At 39.4% G+C, this 25,943-nt stretch overlaps 1 protein-coding gene across 1 annotated transcript in view; it reads right to left on the bottom strand.

Annotated features, from left to right (window-relative positions):
- Positions 1-25,943, bottom strand: part of CREBBP (CREB binding lysine acetyltransferase) — an 89,102-nt gene that overhangs the window by 26,472 nt on the left and 36,687 nt on the right. The window contains exons 4-17 of the mRNA XM_088523103.1: positions 20,686-20,935; positions 20,045-20,158; positions 14,198-14,440; positions 13,467-13,566; positions 12,851-12,997; positions 12,189-12,306; positions 9,450-9,642; positions 9,276-9,329; positions 7,973-8,097; positions 7,166-7,354; positions 5,771-6,190; positions 4,884-5,063; positions 4,475-4,661; positions 80-198 (exon numbers count right to left, since the gene is read on the bottom strand). Of these exons, the coding sequence (XP_088379229.1) occupies positions 80-198; positions 4,475-4,661; positions 4,884-5,063; positions 5,771-6,190; positions 7,166-7,354; positions 7,973-8,097; positions 9,276-9,329; positions 9,450-9,642; positions 12,189-12,306; positions 12,851-12,997; positions 13,467-13,566; positions 14,198-14,440; positions 20,045-20,158; positions 20,686-20,935 (2,439 nt within the window). The remainder of the gene's footprint in view (positions 1-79; positions 199-4,474; positions 4,662-4,883; positions 5,064-5,770; positions 6,191-7,165; positions 7,355-7,972; positions 8,098-9,275; positions 9,330-9,449; positions 9,643-12,188; positions 12,307-12,850; positions 12,998-13,466; positions 13,567-14,197; positions 14,441-20,044; positions 20,159-20,685; positions 20,936-25,943) is intronic.

Here is a 25,943-nt window from a genome sequence, read left to right as displayed (position 1 = left end):
CACAAATGATGAAATGTTCACATGAATAAAGATGAAAAATCCTACATAAACATTTTACATTTTGCTATTGCCAACTCACCGGAATCCCTAAAAGCTGGGGATCCACAGGCTGTCTGAAAGGCAGAGACTCTGGGTCCTGCCGGTACAGAGCTTCGAGGGTAGGCATGAGCGCTTGGCGCAGCTCCTCAGGCTTGAAAACTGTTAATTGAAGTTAGAAAAGTTAGCAAATTTCATCTAATAATCTTACCTTCTTAGTTCCACTAAAAAGAAAAAAGGCAAAAAAAGCCCAACATATTAACACAAAAGTCTTGGAGAGGTTTTCTGAGCTGCACAACTATCACAAGGAAAACTCACAATCAAGAGGACACTACATAGTTTTTTTCATTACTGAAATTACATTAGATGATGTACCTAAAATCTGCAGATACCAACTGTAGATGGTAAAGATAATTTTTCTAGAGCATAAAAAATAATTTTCTAAGAGCCAAACTAACCAACTGCTTCAACGTGGATGAAGTCTAGCTCTTCAAAGCAGAGACTGAGAACATATCTTTCTCTTCCTAACACTGTTCACTGTTTCATTTCTAGTATTTTTCTAGCAAAAAAAACACTTAATGGACAGGGTCAAAGAGTGACAAAGAGCTCTACAGAAAGCAACGAGATGTCTTGGTAACTGGCACAGGAATTTTCTGGGTGCAGCATACAGACAGTCCCAGTCTGAAGGACTGTTAATCGACTTTGAAAGCGTTAATACTTGTAGACATATATGCATCATTACAAACACTTGGCAACAGTGGCATGGCAACAGCCACGTTTCTTTCAATACGGGATGACGATGACAAGAAAGCCAACATTTTCTGAAAAATAATGATAATTTTGAGAGCTCTTTCAGCACCTCAGTAGTGTAATTACATTTATTTTCTTAGAAAAAAGGTCTTGAAATAGGGAAGAATGTCTATCATTTAAAAAAAAAAAGAATAGTAGATGGCATCCAGTATTTATCTACTTGGTTGCAATGAGGATGAAACCAATAAATGGGACCAATTAGGAGTTCTGCTGAGGCAGCACCTTGCAGTGACCCTCAAATGGTATTTTGTGAAGATATGAATAGCTATCATTGCTTTGGGGCCTCTAGTTGATCTATGATTTTTAAGAAGTTTTTTGTATTGTTTTTAATTCAGTTCACATTTCTGAGAACAAAACCCCCTTCATCTCAATTGTGCCTACTGAAATTACATGCCAAAATAAAGCAAAGCAAAAAGTTGAGTTGATGCTACTCAAAAACATCTGAAGCATTAAAATTTCAATTTTACTTTAGCATTTCTGCTCATGGCAGATCCTGGAAATTGTCAGCTGGAGTAAAAACAGTCCTTGCAGAGGAAGGGGAAGCTTCAGGCAGGTTGAGTGCAGTGCCAGTGACTGGAGGCTGGACTGTTGCTTACAAACCCACTTAAGCTGAATTATGGCAAAGGACTAAGCAAGTCGCTAGAAGGATTTCAGCATGGGTCTGCCTTACAGGTACAGCAAGATCTCATGCTGTTGCTACTGAACTCAAACTAGCCAATTTTGAGCCCTGGTAAAACGACAAAGCTCTTTCTGGATCTAGTGATAACCTATTTCCAGACACTACGAATGGAAAGGAAGCCTATCGTGCATTCTCAGAACTTCATAAACATTTGCAAAATTAAGTGATGGAATTACCAAGAGCAGAATGAGACAGAGAGCTCATGTGTAGAGCATGAGGAAAGGTGCTTCCTATTGTTTGTGGAAATGTCATACTTTGACTCAGGTGCTTTACAACTTGACACTCTAAATTAATTTGCTCAGTAAAATCTAAAGGTCAAAGAGTCCCTTTTAATGACCTAATCTGGCCACCTGCTTGTCATCTCTTACAGAATTCTCCCTGCATTGACCCCTGTATCAATACACCACTGGGCTAGAATCCCTTTCAAAACAAACCTAGCATTGATTGAAAACCCCCAAAAAACAGACATTTAGCATAACTTTTGCCAAGTTCTTTAAAGATTAATCATCTTGCCTAAGAAAGTTTGCACTCTCATTCTGAAGTGAAGTTTGAAAAAAATAAAACCCCAAATCCATTTGCTCTGATTTCCGACCTCCCCCCAAAATATATAAAAAAAAGTTGCCTTATTCTTTAGCAGTAAAACAACAACAACAAAAACCCTTTGTGTTTCATCTTCAGAACTCTGTACCTCTAATGAACATGACTAATAGCAAAAAGCATCATCACGGATATCCCCATGCTCGGATTCTGCGAGAACTTTTCTGCTCTTCCCTCTCTTATTTTTTCAATTCACCTTCCTCTGTTCTCCTCCTTAAGCAAGAAGCTCTCCATAAGGAGCTTGCAGCCAGTTACCCCATTTTCCCATTTTGTCTTGGATGCGTGGGTGGTAGAGAGCAAATGGGATCTTTGCCTGAGTCATGATGATGTATTATCTGCCTGACAAGAGTATAATGTTTTTTTCTTTTCTTTCTTTTTTTTTTTTTTTAAATAGAGGAAATCCTGCTTGTGACTACTAAGGAGAAAATTCTTGAGGAAGATGAGGACACATCTGATATGCTTAAAGGAAAGTAGTCCTTGTAGACTTTGTCTTAGGGAAGAAGCCACTAAAACTAATCTTGGAGGTCATCAAGCTATAAAGCAGCCATCTCTTACAAGAGCAGCACTTCTTTAGAGAGTAAATAAAAACAAAACAAATAAATAAAAATAAATATAAATAAAAATAATAAAGCAAAATAAAAAATAAAATAACATTAAAATAAAATAACATAAAAATAATAAAATCAAATAAAATAAGAACAAAAAGCCCTGTGGGGGTATCAAGCCCCACTTACGAAGGTAGAACTATGAGTAGGGAGAGAAGAAAAGCCTGTTAACAAGGTGCCCACAATTGTCCAAGATAACCAAACTATAAGGATTCACATACGGGTGAGCTGAGCAAAATCCTATCTCAGCACTCTCTTCCCTGGGTGGAGGCGGGGGGCACAATTGCAGGGATACAACATGGAAAGGAAGGAAAGGAGTTTCAAATACTTCCACAACCTATTAAAACACCAAGATGGTTACCATAAGCTCTTGAACGCCTATCAGTTTATGTAACATTTTAATACAAGCTCTCTGTTGAAGTTGGACATGCTACTTGGTGAGAAAATCCCACCATTTAAAGCTGTTGATGCAGTTGTACCTACCCAATGTGGAAACGTATTATGTTATAGTTACAACATGCCAGTATTTCTAAGGTGAGAAATTTGTTACTACATAAGATACTGGAAATACGTAGCAAATCAAGTCTAATAATCAGAACACTACAGAATTAGTCTGTCAAAGAGCTGTACTGTAAAAATCTTACTATTTCAACCACTTGGCTCCATTTACACCCAAGTGATTTCTTCTAACCAGCAGCAGCAATGACTCCACTGGGAACCTATCTGGTCTACAAATGCCAATAAACTTTCCAGTCTCTGCGCTACGTTTTGTTTGAATCGGACTCTGCCAACTCAGTGTATTCTCTTTGGCTGGCCCGCTATACAACAAACCAAAAATACCATCTGCAGGAAAATGTGTTTATTGTCAAAAGATTATATTTAGTAATTAAGTACAACCCAAGGCATATACAAAGATTCATGATTCATGTTGCATAAACTTTAAAACCTTGCAACTTCTTCATCACAGCCTGAATATCATATACAGCTGCAACCTTTTCTTTTTACTACAACTGTATGTATTTTTCTTCTTAAGAAATAAATGTCATGAAAAAGAGTATCACTTTCTCTCCTTTGATGCTGGTTGCATGCTGAAAGGTTACCTTTTCTCAAAAACTGACAACAGAAAGTATCAGTCTAAAGAAGCACTAACTAAGAGGCCCTGAAAATAGCTAAGGATTTTGAGGCTGAGAAACTCATCTTGCAGACTCCCATAAGGCCTGCATTAAAAAGTGGAACAATTTTCTTTTTCATCCATTTTCTTTAAGCATCTTGTTAATTTATTTCTTAATGACCCAAGGCACGCAATAATTTATGTAAGTCCATTCAAGATCTGTATACATTACAGATTCAGTCATACCTACGTCCAAACAAATTTAAATATGACACTGTAAATCGGCTTAACAGAGCTAACTTACCTGTTCTGAGGAAAACACTTTCAAGTGAACACTACAAAAAAAACTACACAGGTGGTCTTTTAAAAAGTTTGAGGCTAGTGAAGCAGCCTAGTCTCAGAGAAACACAAATTCAGAAAATCAGTTCAAGCACACATCAGGCCAGTGAAGACTAGAACTCATCAGGACAGCTGAGAATGCAGCACAGAAAACTCCTCTCAAAAATAACCTAGAGTCTTAATCCCCCAAATTGATGTGCCAAAGCACACACGCTACCTTCCAGCAGGAATAGGCACCACTGCAAGCAGACTAGTAAAAACAACTAAACAAGAGAATTTCAGTTTTCATATACATACTTTTTTTGCGGGGTTGAGATGGTGATGTGGACTGTGAAGTGGTTCCATTAGTGCCACTTTCCTCTTCCTCTTTAGTATCTACTTTTATTTCAGGTTTCTTCTCTTCTATTTCCATCGGCTCCTGTTTCATTTCTGTTCCATCCGCTTCTTCTTTTGTTTGTGAAGATCCTTGTAAATCCTCCTCAACCTTAAGAAAAGATGCAAGAAGACATACCATTACATCTATGTCTCAAACTTCACTCATTCAAAATATAAGTTTATGAGGCTGTCAAGCCATGGCTTTCCTCAGGACAGTTACTTTCCAGTAACTACCCTCTTCTCGCCACCTTAACTCACCATTTCAGACACATCATTAAGTGCTTTTATATCTATCACTGCTTTCAGTTAAACTGTATAGAATCTCATTTACCTCAGTCTTAGCTTCCACTTGTGTCTCACTAGTCTCTGGCTCAGTTTCTTCATTTTTAACTTCTGATTTGCTTTCTAGCATTGGTGCATCTGGTCCTAGTTGCTGGGAATTCGTATCAGCACTAGCAACTGAGGCAGGGGTGGGGACCCTGTTATCAATACTAGCTGCTGCCTGGGATAGCTGTTGTAAAAACAGTACAAAAGAAAGACACTGCATATATAGAAATATTTTCCTTTACTAAAAATGAACAGCACAAAAAAAAAAGACATGAGATGATATTCTAAAACAGTGCAGAACATGGATATAGGAGCTCACTGTAGCCAAGTTTCCATATACCACATTTTGGAACACTCTGCTTTACAGAGGATAAGCCAAGGAAGAATTCTATCCCAAAGAAGCTGCTTTTACAGAGAAAACACCTGCCCAGTAAAAGAATGTACATTCAACAATTCAACATGTGCATTGCTTTTGACAATTAAAATAAAAAAAAATAAAATAAAAAGGCAAGAAAGCATTCCAGTTTCATATTCGGAAGGGACTGATTCTCATCAAGGCCAAATATATGTATATGGGCCAAAAATACATAAAACTATCTTGAATAATCTTTCCACACATTATCACCCTTTTTACTTTTTGAGCAGTGCAAAGGCATTCAACAAGCCCCCCTCCTTCAAACAGTGCTGAGAACATGTGGTTGGACCCATTTTTACAGAGGTGCACATGACTTTTTTGTTTAAGCCCTTTGTTCTGAAGCAGGAGCTAGGATTTACAGCCATAAAAAGCACGGGCTCTATAAATCCACAGCTGTGTGCTGTACCAAGGAAGGATCCCATGGAATTTTTATTCCACCACACAAGGAAAGAAAAATGCGACTAGCTAGTACTTACTGGAGTGCCAGGTGGCTGTGCCTGCACAGACGTCGGCTGCTGCTGGGATGGCTGTGGGGTGGGCACAGACTGCGGCTGCACGGGGGTCTGAGGCTGCGGCGTCACTTGGGCCTGCGCAGCAGTCTGCCCCGTCGGCGTGCTCTGCGTCTGTGCGGCGTTGGGGACAGAGCCTGGCGTGGGCGTGGGGGTCTGCCCTGAAGATGACACGGGTGTGGATGGCTGCGTGGGCGCTGCGGGCTGCGGAGGCGTCATGCCAGGGGGTGCCTGGTGCTGCAGGGGCGGCATGCCCGCCGCCGTGGACACCGCGGGCGCGGGCTGGTGGAGCGGCGGCTGCGTCACCGGCGGACACGACAACTGCCCACTCTGCGGTCCCAGCATGTTGATGGAGTTGGGAAGAGCAGCACTGGGAACCTGCCCCTGCTGCATGGAGAGAGAAAGAGAGAGAGTCTCTTTCATATACATCAACCCCAAACTCTGGGAATCACACCTGTCCTCTAAATGACAGCACTGGTCTTTTAAAAAATGCTATGGAGAAAGTCTAAATATATGTAAAAACATGTATAAGAGTGCTGCTACTATAAATTCCAATTTCTCTAAACATCTTCATGAGCTCTTAGCCAAAGGCTTGCTCCTAAACTTGTATGTGCCCTCATGCATCATTTTAAATTATTTTTACTGTCATAGGAGAGAGGGAATCCTTAGGATCTCCTCAGTAACATGAACCTGCAGGCAGGCAGGCAAAGTTTGGACTTTGCACAGAAAATGGGTTCAAGCTATATCACATTTTAGGATGAGATACTGGGGCAGTCCCAGTCCATTAATATATGCCCCACTGAAAGGCACAGCAGATTTTTTTTTTTTTTTCTAAATTCTGATTGGACTACTGCAGACATTTAAGAAAATTGTGGATCTATCCCTTCAAACCAGCAATAGCAGAAGTATTCTGGAGGTGCACAGACTTTAAATGATATAGTTTACTAAAAACTGAATTGCATAACTAGTGATAAAAACAGAAAAATACTCTACCTCTTCCTGTTCAGAAGTTGACAGATTAAAAGGAAATTGTTTTCCTCATCCACTTTATTACAGTTCTTGATTTTAAGTTTTCTACTAAAATCCACACAAATACACTCAAAAGGACATATGCTCAGGATCCTATGAACTCATTTGATATTATCCCCTAAAAAATTCTATCAGGAATTACAAGTGAGCACAGTCCTCTGGTTAGTACATGTACATGTGTCGTAGAAGAGCTCATGGAGAAGGCAGATACAAACCAAGAGCCAGGAATGGACAGTAGACAATGGATATACAAGTACACAGAAATAATAACTAAAAAGAACAGACCAATGTAATCCAGAGTAAATAACACAGGTATTAGAAAATGCATCTTACCTGTGTTACCCCTGCCTGGGCTGTTGTCTGACCCATGCCCACGTTGTTCACATTCATAGTCCCACTGGATGCTGGAAACTGATTCTGAGACAGGAATTGGTTCTGGGTAGGAGCCTGCCCCATCATATTATTGGAATGGGCTCCCATCATGTTCTGCGGCTGAGGCATTCGGGAAGGAGACATTGCCATCTAAAAAGCAATATCCAAATTAAAGATATTAATATTTTTTATTCTTGGGCAGCCACTCAAAGGAAAATACTCTCAAAATAACTAACTATAAGACATACCCAAGATTAAGAGAAAGACTTACTTCAGTAAATTAAATAGAAGCTGGCACGTACACAGGATATTAATATTCATTCCATGGCATTTGTGGCAGAAGTTATTTTTAACAAGGTAATAGTATTAGAGCTGTACTAAGAATGCTAAATTCTGTTTTGCTCTCAGAGGTAACAGAGATAATCCAGTGAAAGCAAAGATATTTTCATTTTTCTAAAGAATAAAACCAAGTTTTCACAGATGAATAAAGTTTATATAGGAAAGATGGAGTTCCTGAAAGAATTATGCTCTTTACTGGACAATATTTCATCTGACATCTACCTCTAAGGATGGTCTGTTTTTTTTTTGACACATATAAAGAGCAAAAATAACCATCCCAATAAGAGTCTGGCAGAGTCAGTGCATTTCCATGAAGTTATCCTGCAATTCACAGAACTATTTTATGACATGGCCTTTTCAGAAGAGTGTTAACCCTGCTAAATGTAATGCACCTGTTTAGAGAAGAACCCGGTACCAAGAGATACGAACCGCAGGAACGGCGCCCATGTTGTTCATCTGTACAGGGTGGTTCATTGGAGAAGCTGCACGGGGTCCCATGGGTGCCTGCGGCATCTGTACATTCCCTATGGACATGGGGTTAAACTGATTCATTCCTGCAAATGCACCCCCAAAACAGCTCATTAGGAACAAGTCACCAGAATTTATGTATGTATAATCTACAATAAAATTCATATCTATTATGAGTAAAACTCAGCTCTCCTAACGCTTCATTTTTTTCCCTTTAACATGGTTCAAAGTCAAATAATTTGGTTTAAGAGACAAATCAGGGAGCAAAAACATATTAAGAGGAATGCCAGTTAAGGTAAAATAATTTATAGTGTCTAAAACACCCACAAGATGAACAGTGTAGATGATCTATAACAACAGGACGCTATTTGTATATAACACCTTGGAGTATTTTCTTAGAAACAGGTATTTGCCTTGAAATAGGAACCGTATGCAGGTGTTGAAGATAGATACAAATACATATTGCTAACATGAAAGCAAGTTCAGGACAGAAACAAGCAATATGCTTATAAAGACGTTGGGCCTTTCCTTTAGAAAATTTCTTCTCTGGAAAAAATAATAATTTTTTTCTAGCACGAAGTGTAAAAATTTACGGAGCTATACTCACCAGCAACTTTGTCCTACTTAAATGAACCAAAAAGCTTCAGTATGCAATTGCTAAAGAAATTTCAATGCACTGCTAATATTCTAAAAAGAAGTTAAAAAAAAAAAAACCACTACACACACACGACTGGGCTACTCTTTTTGGGAAAGCTGAAGCATCTAAAAGTCATTGGTTTTCTTTTTTCAGAAAAACACATCCTTGAGACTACAGCAGAATAAACCAGTGATGGCAAACCAGCAGTGCTACAAATAACCCGCAACACCTTTTTTGATGAAATCTGTGGCAAGTTTTCAACTACACGTATATTTTTGGCTAATAAACTGATAAAAACAAATCAGACTCCCACTCAAAAAAGTTAATGGTTTTTAAATGACAGATCATTCACAGCATTCTTATTTGTTTTCTCCTCTTTTTGAGGAGGAACTTCCTCAGTTCCTCCTAATATTTCTTCAATACCTCCTAATTGCTAACAAAGTATTTGATACATATTGCTAGTTCTTAAAGACAGCACCAAGATGAGAACAGCAAAGACGCTGAAAGAGAGAAACCCAGCAGATTCCCCTACTCCTGTTTCTGAAATAAAAGAAATGATCATCAGCTTTTCTCCTAAATATATGTTTTGAGCCCACAAATTGTAATGAGAGAGGAAAACATAGATACCTTGAGAAACCTGCATACGACTCATAGGCACGTTTGGCATGGACATAGGTCCGTCTGCAAAGAAAAGCAGAAGAATGGACAGAGAAAAAAATTAACATGGAAAAATAAACACATCCTTGCACTTTTCACTTCATTTTTCCCCAGTCGCTCTCATCCAGGCAAGGAAGCACTTACTGGGAGGCCTCACGGGCTGTGCCTGGCCCATGGCAGCAGCCACCTGGGGGATGCCAGGGGGCTGAGGTCCGGGGGTCTGTAAGGCTGGCTGGTTCCCCAGGATCCCTTGCTTATGTAGACGAGACCTCCGTTTCTCTTCTAATTCCTTCTGTATCTTATAGATTTTTTCTGCTAATAAATGATAATACTCATCCTAAAAAAAAAAAAAAAGGGAAAACAAAAAAAGCACTCAGTATCAAGTTCAAGAAAAACATCAACAGAAATTACAGAGTCCATCAGAATATTACCTGCCCTCCTTTTACTTAAATAAATGTATGCACCTGCCTAAGGAAGTATTTCTTTTCACAGTTCAGTTAAAATCAGAAAGAATCATCACTGTTTTAATGCAGGTAGGAAAAAAATAAAGCTTCTAGAAAAAAAAAATGCCTTGGCTTTATGACTATTCATCCCATCTATTCTGTATAGATTTGAAGTTGAAGGAGAAAATTGCAGGTTCTCTACTGCTTGGCCAAAACCCAAAAGAAAGCTGCAATTTGGTTTCTAAGCGTTAATGATTTTTAAATTATATTTTCATAATAATAATTTTCACTAATCCAGAAACACAAAGAAGAAAACACCAGCAATACAATAATGCTGAATAAACTTCAGGAGACAGATGTTAAAAGCTGATCAATTTTATGTAAAGAAACCACTCTTTGCCTGTTGAATTTATCTATCAACACAGGACCATTGCGGGAAATCTAAAAACAGACGAAGGGACAAAATTAGTGAAAAATAGTCCACAGGTTCAGACAACTGAACACTACACCTATGCACAACAAAAAGTCCACTTTATTGAGACCAAATTGTCAACAGATCAAACAGCAGGCAGAGTGCATAGCAAGGGAGCCAGTTTTGCTTGTCAGCAATTGCTGGACACGCATCTTCAAGTGCATGAAATTCTCAGTGCCTGCTAAAGGCAAAAAAAGCTCACAAAACCCAAAGGACTATTGGTTTTGCGAGATAATCTTTGATCTTAAAACCACTCAGTGTTACATGGACCAATGGATGAGTGATGTTCATCCCACAATCATTTTCTCCTCAAATTGGCACTCTTGATCTAAAACTTATTATGGCAGGATCCGCTTCATGTTAGAAAACTAGGATGAGAGGGGTATCCCTCAGCAGTCTTGTTAACGAAGTCCAGTGCTGTAATAATAAAACTTTATTTCTGAGAGTTCTTCGATTCCCTCCAACTTCATTTCTCTTCTCTTCCCTTTTTCTGCTTAAGGACTTCACTTACCACCTCCTGCTTGCAGACACAAAGTGACTGCCTTATGCTACTTCCATACTACAAAGACTTCTACACACTTATACAAGCATGTAGCACATAGCACCGTGTCAAACTGCTTTCTATTACCACTCAAGCTCCATTTCTCAGCGTTATGAAGTAGAACTGATATTCCTCAAAAAGATGGATGTAATTTCACAAAACATTGTTTATGATGTCTTAACTACTCCATTCTCCCATGTTGGCTGCTTAGAGCCAAATATGTCAGATGAATTCCCATAAAAACGCAAGCAGCTCAGGCAGCTGCTTGAGCCTTCTTCTGGGTGTTTCTGACCGAGACAGAAGGCATTTAATATTATAGAGAAGTTTACTAGTCTCATCCTTAGTGACAAAGTATACAAGCGAGGAATTCCTAGGTATGCCCGTGAAATACTCATTTGCTCTCTAAAGCTGTCAAGAGGGATCATACACAAGTCTTCCTAGTAAGAGGATAGGATATTGCCACTGAGCAACACTATTGCAAGAGGGACTACAGTATGTGCAGGTAGGAAGAAAAACTACCTCTCCCTAGCTCTTTTGGGAACCTATTTGTGGACTTGGTGAAGCATAACTGTCTTGCTGGTGATTATCACCTGGAATGAGGTTACTCTCAATATCATTATCTTATTTAAGAATTGATCTCACAACTCTGGTCTGTTAAGATCTTCAATAGCTGTTAATACTGCTGCTCAGAACACTGGTTTACCTGATGAAAACACTTTCAAGGAGCAGCTCCTTTGGAGTGGATGTGCCACAGTGACATAATGAAACAATATGCTACCTATGTCAATCAACAGGGATTTGGTACCTCTGAATAACAGAAATTCGAGATGACATCTCATTGCAGGTGGAGAAAAATTAATGAACAAGAACAAGTAACTGTCTCATCTCCCATGCATAAAGACAAGAACAGATAAATTAATTTCTTACACTCTTATCACTTGAAACAGTGATTTGTCTTAGCCAAATCAGTCAATGCAGCTGAGCAGAGGAGAAATTATTCAAACAGAACTAGTAAAAGGTAATCAATATACAGAACTGAGTCCTGGACAAACTTCCAATGGCAGAGACTTTAAGACAATTTAAAAATGGTTATTGACACAAACAGACTTCAAAAAGGAATGAAAGAGAGAAAAATAGCCAGAGGAGCACCAAGGACCATGATTTGTGCTCTGGTTCCCAAACACGTCTACCAGATTTCAGAGGGAGCTCAAGAAGTGCTGGGACTATGTTGCTGTGTTTTCAGAGAGCTGAAGGAGTTGAATTAGCTTCAAGTGACAGTAATCAGATGGTACAACCATAGCAGAAAGCATGATTTTCTTCAGCAACAGAATGGTGATAGGATTCTTTGTGGTTTCCATTACATTCTTCAGATGTGTGATACCACAGCTCTTTAAAGTATGCTGAATATCTGGGCTGATGCAACATACCCTACTGTTAGCAGATTCATACATATCTCCTTCCACCTTCCTGGCATAAGCCACCAAGTTCTCCATGCGGCGATCCTTCAGCGCTGCTGGATCTGGAGTGGGGAAGATGGCTTGGACACTACAATAAAGGAAAAAAGTGGAAAAAAAAAAAGTCTTTAGAAAGAACAAATCAGTTTTATACAGCTTTATAATATTCATTTTATTCATTTCTTTATAGGTTAGGAATAAGTAAAGATACCTAAACTGTTTTTTAAATGATCTACATTAAACTATTCCCCACAAAATTAAAACAAGTGTAATGATGAAAAAAATCAGAAGTTTGACAGGTCAGAGACTAAACATTTCTACTTACTACAAGTTTACTAGCAATACAAACTACCTGTCCCTTAACGTGATACTGTAATGAACTGGGGAGAAAGGTTAAAGATAACTGCACACCCTCACTGGGCCAGTGCCATGGAACTGCTGCTGAAGACTTCTTCATCGACAATATGTCAAATCAGATAAACGTGCATATCAAAATATCTTCTAATGTTTTCCAACTGGTTACAAGAACACCCACTGCTTAGTTAAGAACCAACTTTTCATCCACAATAATTTCAATACTGTATTACTACTGCTCTAGATATTCAGGAAAACATCTGGCCCTGGTCAATACTTACAGTTTATGCACTAGATGATTGCGCAGGTCCTGAGTGACATGTTCATGCCATGCCTTCCTCACCCCAGTACTAGAAGGAGGTGCAGCTGTTGGCATTGAGCTGAGGTTTCCAACATTGCCAGAATTTGTGCCATCATTCATTAGTGGGCTGTAATAAGAATAGGGACCATTAGAATATAATATAATAGTGCAGAACTTCATTGTATGTTCATGCCTCAGGTTCCTTTAAGTATTTCATCATTTCTAGCACTATATCAAACATTTTGTAAGTAAAGCCGAGATTACTAAACTGGGAAGCATATAGCAACAAAGTTCCAGGAGTTTACGAGACATGATACATGAGTGATAAGAATCATAACTGTTAAGCTATTTGTTTTATACACTTAAAAATATACAGAATAATCTTTCTTTGAGAATTCATTTAAAAGTACTAACTATTTTTGTGCTCTTCAGCAAAAAAGTGGTAGGTTTAGAACTGAAATAGGAAAAGACCACAGCCATAGGCATGACTGATCACTTCAAGCAATAATAATGTATTTAAGGGAAGTTCTTCATTTACTTTCATAAAGCATGTAAACGAATGATTAATTGAGCAAGAATGAAAATATATGCATTACTTATTTGTCCCAAGGGATGTTGGAAGAGCTGTTTCAGAAATTAGACTAGCTTGCTGGTCTGTTGTTATTCCTCCTGTGGGAAGGTTCATCTGGTTGGCTCCTTTGGGGATAAAAAAACATCATGAGTACCTAGTCATAATTTTTATTTAAAAAAAAATAGAAAAAAAGGTACTTTATGTATCCAAGTGACTAGCCAAAGAAATAGTGCATCAGAAAAATACTTACATATTAACACCTACTATGATGCGTATCCTTAACTACTATGGAATGAAAAACTAATGCCAGGCTGAATAATTCTTATATAAAAAAAATAAATTTGTTAGATTTAAGATCAATAAGCCAGAAAGAAAGTAACATTAACAGTTAATTATCAGGAAGAAGCTAGGATCTGAGATAGAAATACCTGCTAGACGGCTGAACCACTTTGGTTAAACCAACCAAAAGAGCTAAGGAATTACAGCTAAATATGTTGAATAAGAATAAGCTACTGGCACATTTTAGAAGAAACTAGAATTATTGCCATGTGGCAAAAGCCATACATAAAAAGCTTTCTAATATTCAAGACTAACATACTGAAATTTGTTACTAAGCAGCATTAACAGAAAGTCACTACTCTGAATAAGTGACCCACTAAACTGTTTGTCCTATGTATTCTACAGTTCGAGTTACTTTTTTCAACTTATTTTCCTCTTGTCCCACCACCCCCACTCCGCCCTTTTTTTTCTACCTACCCAGTGCATTAATGGTCCTCATTTGCTGGTGAGCCTGAGGCTGTGCTGGTTGTTGGCCTTGTACCTGGGGCTGCAACTGTGTTTGCGGCTGGTTGCCATATGGCAGTCCGAGGGCAGCGTAGGCTCGTTGCATGGAGCTGGGGTCAATCGGATTAGGATTACTTAGTGATGGAGTATTCTGCTGGCCTGTTCCAACAGAACCAATGGAATTTTGAATTCCACCAGCTGGAGACCCTAAAAGGGCTATTAAAAAAAAAAAAAAAAAACAGTGCTGTAGTAACTTCAATCAGATCAATGAGGGAAAAATAAAAAAACAAATCAGAAATCATTCCAAGAATTTACATAATGTGCATATCATTATACAATAAACACTTTGCTGCCAAAGGACAGAATGACACCTGAGATGCCAAGTAGAGAAATTTGACCTCTGATTCTACAGGATACTCTAGAAATAATGCTTCTACAGAAGCCACCTAACATTATCACGGGCAGTCTAAAGAGAAGTGCTGCACACAGGCAAATAAGCCTATAATTGCTAGAACGTACATAATACAAAGCATAGCTTCCAATACAAGCTTAAATAGTACATTCATGCTTGGCAGAGTAGACAAGGAAAAAAAGCAATTCTGTTGTTTCCCTCCTCCTCACCATTTCAGCGGGTAAATATTCAAAAATCTTAGGCTCCAAAAGATCCTGAGTTGAGCCAAAATATCATGTCTTTGGACATGAAGGTAATATTGAAAATCTGTTGGTAGAAATTCATCACTAGATGAATCCTCTGAAGCCCAGAGTAGTTACCCTATAACCCAAGGTATTTGTATGTACTGATGGGTTTCAGAATGTGCATGCAAAATTTAAACAATTTTAAGAGTGTCAGGGAAGGAGGGGGCCAGCTCCAGCTTTTGGTAAATGATTTAGAGGATGGCTATTTAGGTACTCATTAACCTATGCGACCACTAAAATCAACCCATGTTTGTCACCGTGAAGACGCCATCTCTATTTCCATTTCACACAGGAAACGGAAATAACAGAAAATTAGTTTTACTAAAACAGAACTGCATTAAAAAAATTTACTTTCCAGTCCTTGTTTTAGCTGCCATCCCCCCTTGGGAATGACATATGGAGTATATCCTTCACTGTGGAGACACCACATTCTGACCACAGAGACTCTGGTGGAAGTACTACGTACTTCATTTTCCGCTCAAGTAATTAAAGATAAAATGTGCGCTACAAATCTTTGATCTAAGTACAGCAACAACAGCTTTCGATATTGCACTAACAGTAAAAACAAACAAACAAACAAACAAAAAAAAAAAACAAAGAAACAAACCCACAGAAACAAACAAAAAAGACAAAACTACATTGCCATATCCAAACTTCTCCCGCTCCAGAGGGAAATGCAAAAATTCATTTGCATTTGTCAAATAACTCAAACATACCCAATATACTTACAATGATTTCAATGCTTATAATAATACCCTCTCCATGTTTTTGAAAAACTATCCACTGTGTTGTCCATGTTGGACTTCCCAAAAAATAAGGCTTTTATATCTCTATACTATTGAGGACACATTTTTAGTAACTTTTGAAGCAATCATTTTCAATCTGTTTTATCACAAAACCAAAAGCCTTTAAGTTGTTTGACTTCCTATCAGTTTCGTAAGACAAACAAACACCCAAAATACCAAGCTCAACCTTTGGACTTCAGACAACCCAGCCAGCCCAGACACCGCTCTATGAGAAGGGCTCCTGGATTCTATCTGTTCCTCTCTCCAGCAGGTTTCTCAATGGCAAAGAAGATCCTAATTTTTTCCTGAACAGCCACAGAACAACTATTGTTTTCTTACTGGCCCAACTTCTTGAAACTCAGAGTGGGTAGGGAGAGTGCTCAGTTTCTTCTGATGAATCTTCTGAAGAAGGAACAGTTTAAAGCCTCTATAGGGCCTTCCAACAAAAAGTACTAATTTCATCTCTGGAATTCTCAAAATTTTCTTGTCAGACTTATGTAGTCTAAGAGAAAGATGTCTTTACACTAGTATAAACCAAGAAAGAGGAAAGAAAGAGGAAATCTCTAAAAAGGCTTTGTGGTACAAAACCTGCGGCACCTTGGAACTTAAGCTGCTTCAGAGGCTGTCACAGCAGCAAAGAATCAATCCAGGAGCTACTAGCTCCTTCCAACTCGTTGGAGAAAAGCTGAGGAAAGAGGATGACACTTCTCTGCTTCCCAAAGAAAAGCCATAGGGAAAAGAAAACTTCCACCTTCAGCACCGGTTGTAAGAGAAGAGGCAAGTGTCTGGAAATGGTCAAATGATCACACATGGTGCTGGAGACTGAGCAGATTAGGAAGACTTCTAGTCACCATACTGAGGATGCCCAAGAGTTTCACCAAGTACTCTCACTCTCCAAGGGAACAGAACTTGACATCAGTTTTCTGAGGACTCTAAGCTTTGCTTGAGGCTTGCAGGGAAATCAAGGAAGTGCTTGGAGAAGGCTCTTGCCTGTGGTTTTGTGCCGAGCTTTGGCAGTGGTATCAGCTGCTAAAGTTTGAGCTCAGACCTTCTGTTAGAGCTGCTGTAACAACCACTATCCAGCCTAGACTAGAAGAGCTTGTTATGCAAAATCAGTTTTTCCATTTTTTATTTCTGCCCCAGACCAAAGAATGTTTTCAAAAAAATTAAGGCATCTGTCAGGCTGATGACAGGTTGAATGATAAAAGCTTTAAAAGTTTGCACCACGGACAGTGAACCTCTTCTAAACAGAAGAGGTAACCGTTATCTTAATTAATTAAGCCCTTTTGGATACATACATCAGCGTGTAATCTAAATGATCGCACACTCTCCATTCTACAGAGTTCCTGACCATGACTGTCATACAGGCATACCCAAGGTTAAGTGTATGTATGCGATTGTTTCATTAAAGGCTGCATTATGCATAAAATCAAAGGGTAAACAAAGACTGCAAGCAACTTACGAGAAAATCTCAATATTAAGCTTAATACAGATACATACACATACATATGTATGTATATAAACATCAAATGAAACCCCAAGCTGTCACAGTACAGCAATGAACAGAACTTTAATTTGTGGGCGAAACATCTACCATGCGACCCAACAGAGTTAACTGCGAGCTGGCAGGTGATCAGTGTGTGATCTCTAACGGGTGCACACACATGCACTCACCCACAAAACGCTCAGGGGTTTTGAGAGGAAGCCTTCTGGTGACTGGGTTTCTGCTTACCCCTCCTAAACAGCTACGTCTCCTAAAGCACCCGCTCTGCTTCCTCTAGTTATTGCTGCTGCAGTATTCATCTGCCCAGGTCAGGAACAGGAGGGTATGAGGCTCAAATATGCTCAGGAGAAACAAATTTTCCGAAAAATATTTGTTATAGTGGAAGTGTAATGCTATGGAATAGGCAAACTACCATCTGCAAAAGTTTATAATTTGGTCAAAATTAGACTGGCTCAAGCAGGGAGCAAAACCAAATTGCTTCCTGGCAAAACCTGCCCTCCAAGCACAAAAACTCATAAAAAATTACTTCAAAACATAGGAGCAGTTGGCCTAGTCAAAGAAAACATTAAAAATTTAGATATTTAAAATATTTCATTTCTTGGCAGAATCTCCTCCCCCCTCCAGCTCCCCAAAATCAGACCTACCCTATCACATCCACAAGGAACTGACATTTCAAATCTGTCCTTTAGACTTGTCTCAACACATCCTGTTGACAAGTCATGTTACTACCAACAGTTACAATAAAAGAGAGGTCAAGGTGTTGAATCTTCCCTGGAAGCACCTCTGCATCATTTCAGATGGGAAAGGTGGAAACAAGCCACCACACTGCAATATTTCAGGAACACCGAGCTGCTGATCTTCCCAGAAGACTGGCATGCCTGGAAGGAGCCACGTGGAAGCCCAGCAGAGATAAACGACCCTCAAAACACATTGTAGAGACAGGAACAGCACTGAGGAACCTAGACACAGTCTCCAATGAGCACCATGTGGCCACTCCTGCTCTAAAGAGGACAGTCTGACAGCAGGGATGAGTATCACTGTACATTTCTTCTTCTCTCTCTAAATTTTCTCATAACTATCTGCCATATGTACACTTTTAACAAAATTAATAGCTGCTCTAGTGATTTATTCGTGAGCGGACTACAACTTTCTCTGGGAGATCTTAAACTAACCTATTTTTTTTTACCTGCTCAGGCATGGTATTTTCAAACGCAGACAGTAATGTAAATTATTTTGCAAACTTGTTGAGTGCCTAGAAAGTAACATTCTTTATCTTGTATCTAAAGAACTTATTTTGGTGTTCCTTTTTTACCTTTAAACAGTAACATGTTGTCCTACACCTGACTTGGGTATACTTCAGAAGAGAGAAGTGTGCACCTCAGCACACTAAGCCATAAATCCAGCACTAGTCACCATAAAAGTCATCATATAATTGAATAAAATGGTGGAAGGGAGATTTCACATTTATTTCCCCTACTTTCAACAAGATAACCACATTCTTTATTTATCTACTATTGTTCTGTTGTACTAAAGACAAGTCACACCCTATCAATCCCATAACAAAGTCATCTTTTTAAGGATTGCTTTTGCTTACTTTTGATAAACCACACAAACGATGTAAAAACGAATACTGCAAAAACTACTGTTCTGTAGCAGCTTGTATAAAAATACATAATTCTATTATGCTAGAAAATGTTACCACTTCAAGGACAACTGCATAGTAAGGATGTTATGCACAAATGAACCACATTTCATTAAAAAGCAAAGCTATCAACAGATTTTTTTCAAAGACTAAACATAATTAATCACTTGAAACAAATTATTTCTTTTAACACACAAGAAGCGTCTCAATTACCATGAAGGAATTTGGTAGAAGATAGACAAAATCATTTCTTCCAACTAGCTTGCTGGTTTTATTTTATTTATTTATTGCTTTGGAGGGAAAAGAAGTAGCCTGAACCTGAACCGTAACAAAAGGATACTCGTCGACTATTTTGGGGGTTGTCTTGCATGTTTTTCTCCCCTTTGTCTCAAACTCATCTAACTCAAGAGCTCTTTCCTATCCTCCAAGCTTTCCTCACTGCACTGCCAGCCTACAAGCCAGTTAGCAGAATGCTTCCAAAACAATTAAAATTTACAGGACCGGAGTCCTTCGTCTGCCTTTACTTCTTAACTCCCAAGTACTGTAGATGTTACCCAGATTTCCAAAACTGCTGGATCCATCATGTCAAACCTTCTACCTTGGCATGTTTTGAAAGGGTCTTGAATAAAACTCACTAAAAATCAGTATTTTCTGTTTCAGAGTAAGAGAGAAGTAATGGCAGAATTTGCACATTGATCTAATTTATAATTTTTTTCTATTATTCTGAAAATTAATGAAATAGTTTATATCTTCCCCAAAACACTACTGACATCCCAAACTGCGTTACAAGAGAAAACATAATTAGATACAAGTAACTCCTGACATGACTCAACAGAAAATGCCAGCTAGAAATTGCCATGCTCGTGAAAAATGGACGTGTGCCTGATCTGAGCACTTTCTCTTTTTCTATACTGTATATTTAAGTAATAAATTGCATTAAACGATCAAAAAGGAGAATTCACTTTTAATACATTCATTCTTATATAAATGATCGCTTATATAAATTGCATTAAATGATCAAAAAGGAGAATTCACTTGTAATACATTCATTCTTATATAAATGATCGCTACAGCGATAGCTACAGCTATTAAGTTTGTCAAGACACTGTCAAAGTTTATTCCTACGCTGCACGTTTGATTAACTCCATTTTATCACATCATTACAATATGACAGCAGTAAAACAACTACTTACGCTGTTGGTTTCTTTTATCACTGGCGTTTTTCAAAGGAAGGCACACGGGACAATCGTGCCGAGTACAGTTCTTCCAGTGGGAGATGATTTGTCGTGAAGACGCACAATGAGCCACTATAACAACACAACGTGATAGAATTAAACTTATTACTTGGTTTACTGGTTTTGAATAAACTTTTTTTTTTATTTTATTTTTAACAGAGCACTAATTTTTCTCCTCTGCAAGAAATACTGTAAATATAACTAAAAACAGCTAAATGCAACTGCAAACTTTGGCACTAACAATGCCATAACAAAATAGAGGACATTAGTGAATTCTATGCGAGCGATTTAGATGCAAACACATGATGGATATTACACCCTCTTTCTGTAACAGCAGAGGTGCAAAAGAGTCTTTCGAAACTACTTCTAGCACTATTCCATGTCAGAGAGGCAAATATTGCTTTCTGTTTCCTGAGGTGGAAATTGCAAAGAGACCAGAAATGGATATTGGGGGGAAAAATAATTTAAAAATACCAGCAGTTCAGCTAAAGAACTAGGTAGTATCCATTTGTGCCAGATATGGTCACCTTCTTGACTACCATGGGCAAGAAACCTTACACAGGTTGTTTGTAAGAGTAGCTGTAGCAACACGCTCTCACCTTGGCAGGCTTTCCCAGCCTGACAGTGTGTCATATGGTTGAGGACGTTTTTCATGGTCCGGCAGTGCGGCAGGGCGCAGGCTCGCACCTCTCCGTTCGCTTGCTCGCGCCGCTGGCATTTGTGGGCATGAAGGAGCAAAACCAATTGCTGCTGGATCAGTTTGCGCTTCTCCGGATCTGCTGTTGGTCCAGTTGCCATTGCCTGCGCTGGTACAATCCCCACTTGCTGCACTTGGGTTTGCATCTGGGACTAAGGAAACAGTCAGTTAAGCATCATGTTTGCAAGTCTAAATTCTGAGCTTCATCTTCTGCAATAATCTGAACATCACGAGCCTATTCACCAAGCTTTTCGATATGACTGGCTACCAGCACTATTAACCTGGTCTCTGTAGTTTTCTTGAACTTCTTGTTCTACTTTTGGAACAACAAAAATATTTTGAGAAATTCTTTTTGTAAAGACACAACCAGTACTTCAACTTGCAAGCCATGCAAAAAATCCTCCGTTTATCAGGTAGAACGTAATTCTAACAGGAAAAACAAACTCTTGCCATGCTGGTTTTAGAATTCAAGTATGTTTCATATTACATTTTAGTGATATTTCAAGTATTATACCTTTCAATCCCAGTTTCTTGTTCCTCGTAGAAGGAAAAGCTCAATGGGTAAAGACAGTAAAATTTATCTGACTAGCTTTATATAGTGCTAATACATAGTTTTTGAAAACTGTACTATATTTTTTTTCTTCCAAAAAGGGGCCACCTATATCTGGAATGCAATATGTACTTCTAAAGTATACTAGAGTTAAATGCAGGGTCATATTAGGCTGTGTCTGCTTTTAAAGTTCCTTCCAATATTTTATTTGGTAAGTATTTTACTGCCACTACACTAAGTGTATTCACTAAGCAGTAACTTCACCAGAAGAGGCAAGTATGGGACCACAAAAGGGCTTAAATCCTTATGATTATTTTGCCTGAATTAATCCCACAGACAAAGGATAAACTGTCTCAAGAATCAGTTTGATTATGCACTGCAAATACAGGCTCCCAGGGAAAAGCTTAGCAACTTCCAAGCTGCCCAAGGAAAACCAGCCATTAAAAACACTTTTTTACAGAAAATAAGACAAGGACTATGCTGGAGAGGTAACATGGGAAGCAGCTCAGTGCTTTCTACAGAACCACTGACCAAAGCAACTTTAAGTGAAGGGATATGCCATTATAAACCAACTCACTTTACTCCTGACCTTTAAAAAAGGTTTTCTAATTGAACTCGCTAGAAAGCTCCACAAACTGCAGGACAGCACAACACTCATCTTCTGAGCTGAGGAGGGCCTCCCTGACAGAACTTATCTTTACTTGAGTAGAAAATTGTCCTCCTCAGTTCTGCCACTTGCACCTCAAGTACCTTTTCTTTTGGAGAAGGAAGCACACAGGTCCCCGAGAAAACAAGAAGGTGGTATCTGATGGAGGAACAGGGGGCTCTACTGTTATTAAGAGTGATTTGGCCAACAAATGAAACAACGAACCAGTGCTGCATCCCTTTGTCCAATGCTTGCAATAAAACCAGCAGTAAAAGCTGGAGAGGGAAACGCATCCCCTGAGGCTCACAGGGCGTACAGCTGAAATCAAGCTACTCCCTTCTTCTGCGAGCAAATCTAGGAGAGCAGACAGGTCTTGCAGAATTGTTAGCTTACAAATAGGAAACAATTAGTTCAGCCAATCTGCACAAAAATACAGAGACCGTGCCAAAGAAAATCTTGTTGAAAGCAATGCTTTCGTCCCAATCAAAGAATTGTTTCCTAAGCCAAAGTCCTTCATATGCTGTTGCCCTACCACAAGTATGACTATAGCTCTATCAGCCCAGAAATAGTGCCCTGACCAGAAGGGGTTACTTAGAGATCAAGGAAGAAAAAAGCAGATTGTAGATTAGCAGTAGTCACAAAACTGATACAAAGGAAGGTGGTGTCAGACTAGCTTCCATGCTGCACTGCATTTTAAAAATACACTTTCTCTTCCATTATTTCTTATTTCCACGTCCTTTCCTCTTCCCTGGTCATCACAAAATTCTGCTTTCTGAAATCACCCTATTAGGCCGAATCCTGCATTACAGAATGTCTGGTGGTTCCTCAAGGCACACTGCTAACTAACAGTGGATCTAAGCGAGACAATGACGAATCCATCGCTACAGGATTAGTATTTTGATGCAGGTGTTTGTTCCATAGACCTTTCAGCATCCTAATCCGAGATAATCTGCACCATCAAGTCAGCACTTTGTACCTGTGGATTTCTCGATCTGCTGACATCTTTGAACAGCAGAGAGGCTATTTACCAGTAAAGGGAGCTTCTTCAAATGTGTCATCCGCATGTTTGTTTACACTGTGGGCACATCCAGTTTATCGACCAAGGTTTTTTTTAAAAAACATTTTCAATACCTGAAGAAAACTAGGTTTTATCCTACCTTCACTTCTATATGAGTACATTAAGTAAAACATACCCAAAGCTACTTCAGTTCCTTTTCAATCACAGACTTAAGGTATGATCTTGAGGGTCCCTTTCAGAGAATGGATAGCGGGCATAAAGGAGACATGAACTGTAAATCATGAAGAACACTAACTAGTAAATGATAATTCTACCTGAACTAAGCACTCTGTGTGATCAACTCCAATCTGTACCCCACACATGTCAACACTAGAGCTTAAAGAAGTTCTTCCAGCAAACAGCAATTGCAGGTATGCTCTAATGAGCATTGTATTAGCTTCGACTATCACTGCACCAACCACTAAGTACTACACTACAGCAAAGTCACCACTCCAGCTCAAGCAGCTTCCTAATGACGGCCAGAAAGGAGACATTTCTCTGTGTAGGCACTTAATGAAGCCAGGCATTCTCCAATGACTAGGAAATCTTCACCTGGAGGGGCAAAGAATCATTTTACATTCCTTGCAATTTATTCTGATGTTCCCTGCAATGGATGGTGATTTCCTGGGTTCCATCAATAAAAACGAGCTAGCATGGTCTGAACATGAGCTGGCATGGTCTGACTATGGAAGAGATCCTTTAGATGACATGAATCTGATAGTCTGCCTTGGCCTCACAGGTGGGAGGGTTAGTCATGCCCAAAGAGGCTGACCAAAGTAGAAGTACCTGCATGCACAAGTGCCTGCATTTCCTCTTTCAAGAGCAGAGGGAATCACAGACTGAGTCCTTAGAGTAGGCAGAAAACTATGAGTGGGAAAAAAAGCTCCCTGAATTCAAGGAGATGGAGACGAACTGGACACAGAGTCTCAGAAGTTGCTACTGCTCTTTGGAGAAAGCTCTACTCAAGTGACAAGAAACCATGTGAGCTTGTTAACAGCACCAGCCTGAGAGCCTGCAGTGCAGCTAGCAAACGAACAGAGAGGTAAGGGGCTCAGCTCTTGCATGCAAAGCCAGTAACATGCACAGTTCTAAGGTGAATAATGTGGAGCCCGAGCTTTATTGCACTGCTTCAACAACTTAGGCACCGAAATGGATCCAGAGCTTTCATGTCAAGAGTCAGTAACAAAACTCACATCTATCAAACGTGTTTTAGCACTATGAACTTTTATCTTTGAAGGTGGTACTAAGGAGCTAACCTTACGGCCTTATGGAGAGCCTGCCATAACCGCAGAAAGTCAGGAGGCTCCTATGCTCATGCCACAGAGTGAACTTGAACAGCTGGTTCTAGAGGTCTTCACAGACTGCTCTTAGTGCACTTGGATTTCAATATTTGAAACTGTTTCCTCACCACCATGTGCTTCAATATTATGCAGTTGACTGGGACAATATTTTAGAGCTTTACTGCCCTTGTCTTTATAAGCTTTCTGATTTGAATGACCAGGAAATGGTAAAAATAAATAAATAAATAAATAAATAACAATAAAAAAGCACACCAAAGCAACATTTCTAAGCAATAAAGGAGCAAAGCTTTTTAAAGAAATCTGCCGAGTTCAGTTCTCACAGGATATAATTTGAAGAGTGGCTTTTATACGATTTACCGGATAAAAGAGAATGAGAAGTTTGTAAGTGAAGGAAAGCTAGCCTGACTAAGGAGTGCTTTGCCTCAAGTTGTGGGAGAAGAAACGCAATAGATATTCTCTACCCTATATGTTCATGTACTGGGGGTGGGAGTGTCAATGAGCCACTGCACTGAGTCAAGAGCAGAACCTGTTTGTCAGCTCTCTTCTGTCAGCCTAGTACCATATTTATGAATGCCGTGAGAAATAAAAGCACATTCTCCTATTCAGAGCAATGCACGTACCCAGCATGGACTCCTTCACAAAGGCAGGAGAGAGATGGCTGCTCCAGGCACAATAACCTATTCCTCTGGCATTGGGCAGTAGCTGTTAGATCTGTTTCCAGTTTACTAACCGTGGACAACAGTTTTCCACGCTGTTTGCTAGGCTGCTGCTCTACTTCCTAGCAGACTCTCTTGAGGCAGAGGACGAGTGAGCACGAGAACGTGCACCCCTTCACAGGGCAGCGCAGGCAGAGGGCAGGGCGAGCGCTGCGAAGAGAACCTGCCGCCCAGCAGGGCCGGGGAGACGCTGCGGAGAGCAGCGCGCAGACACCCGGCACGCCCCCGAGCCGCAGAAACGGACCTGTTCTACAGCAGAGGGCTGCTTCAGCTCCTTGCAATGCAAGAAAACCACTGAAACGTAAAGGAGAAAGCCTTCAAGCAAAGTTCCTCACTGTAAAGGCAAAATAGGTAAGGAGTGTGTTATGTGTGTGCACGTGTGTGTGGGGGTTCTCTTTCTTTTTTTTTTTCCATAAACTGTTTTAGAATAAAATATGAATTACTTACTTTAGGTAGTTAAAGCTCTACTTGATCCAATTAAACCTACTTTCTGATTTTACAAGTTGTCTTGGTCTCTAGGAGGCCCACTCCAAGGCACACCACCTCCTGCACTCTTGTCTCTCTGCTCACTTATTACTAAGCAAATCCAAAAGACGCCAGAAAGAAACACAGCGATAAATGAGGAACAGAAGCCTTAGCTCAAGAAAAGCAGTTTAAAACTGAAACAGAGATGAGCTGCTCTAACTGAAAGTAGACAGCACAAAAAACAAGGAGTCAAGTTTTTGTGAGCTTCTAAAAAGTAACATTCTCTCAACTCCATCTGCTGGTCAGAAGGATAACTGTGAAACCAAAGCCGTGGCTGGGACCAGCTGAACTTCACACACCCTGCTCATACCCACATAGAAATAATAGACTTAATTGTGATGCCCATAAAGAAAACATCCATTTTC

Source organism: Tinamus guttatus, unplaced genomic scaffold (genome assembly GCF_059628265.1).
Source record: "Tinamus guttatus ecotype Peru unplaced genomic scaffold, ASM5962826v1 Tinamus_guttatus_pri_ptg000172l, whole genome shotgun sequence".
In the NCBI taxonomy this organism is placed as follows: Eukaryota; Metazoa; Chordata; class Aves; order Tinamiformes; family Tinamidae; genus Tinamus; species Tinamus guttatus.
Note: the sequence above shows the minus strand (reverse complement) of the source record. Positions and strands in the feature narration are given on the sequence as shown.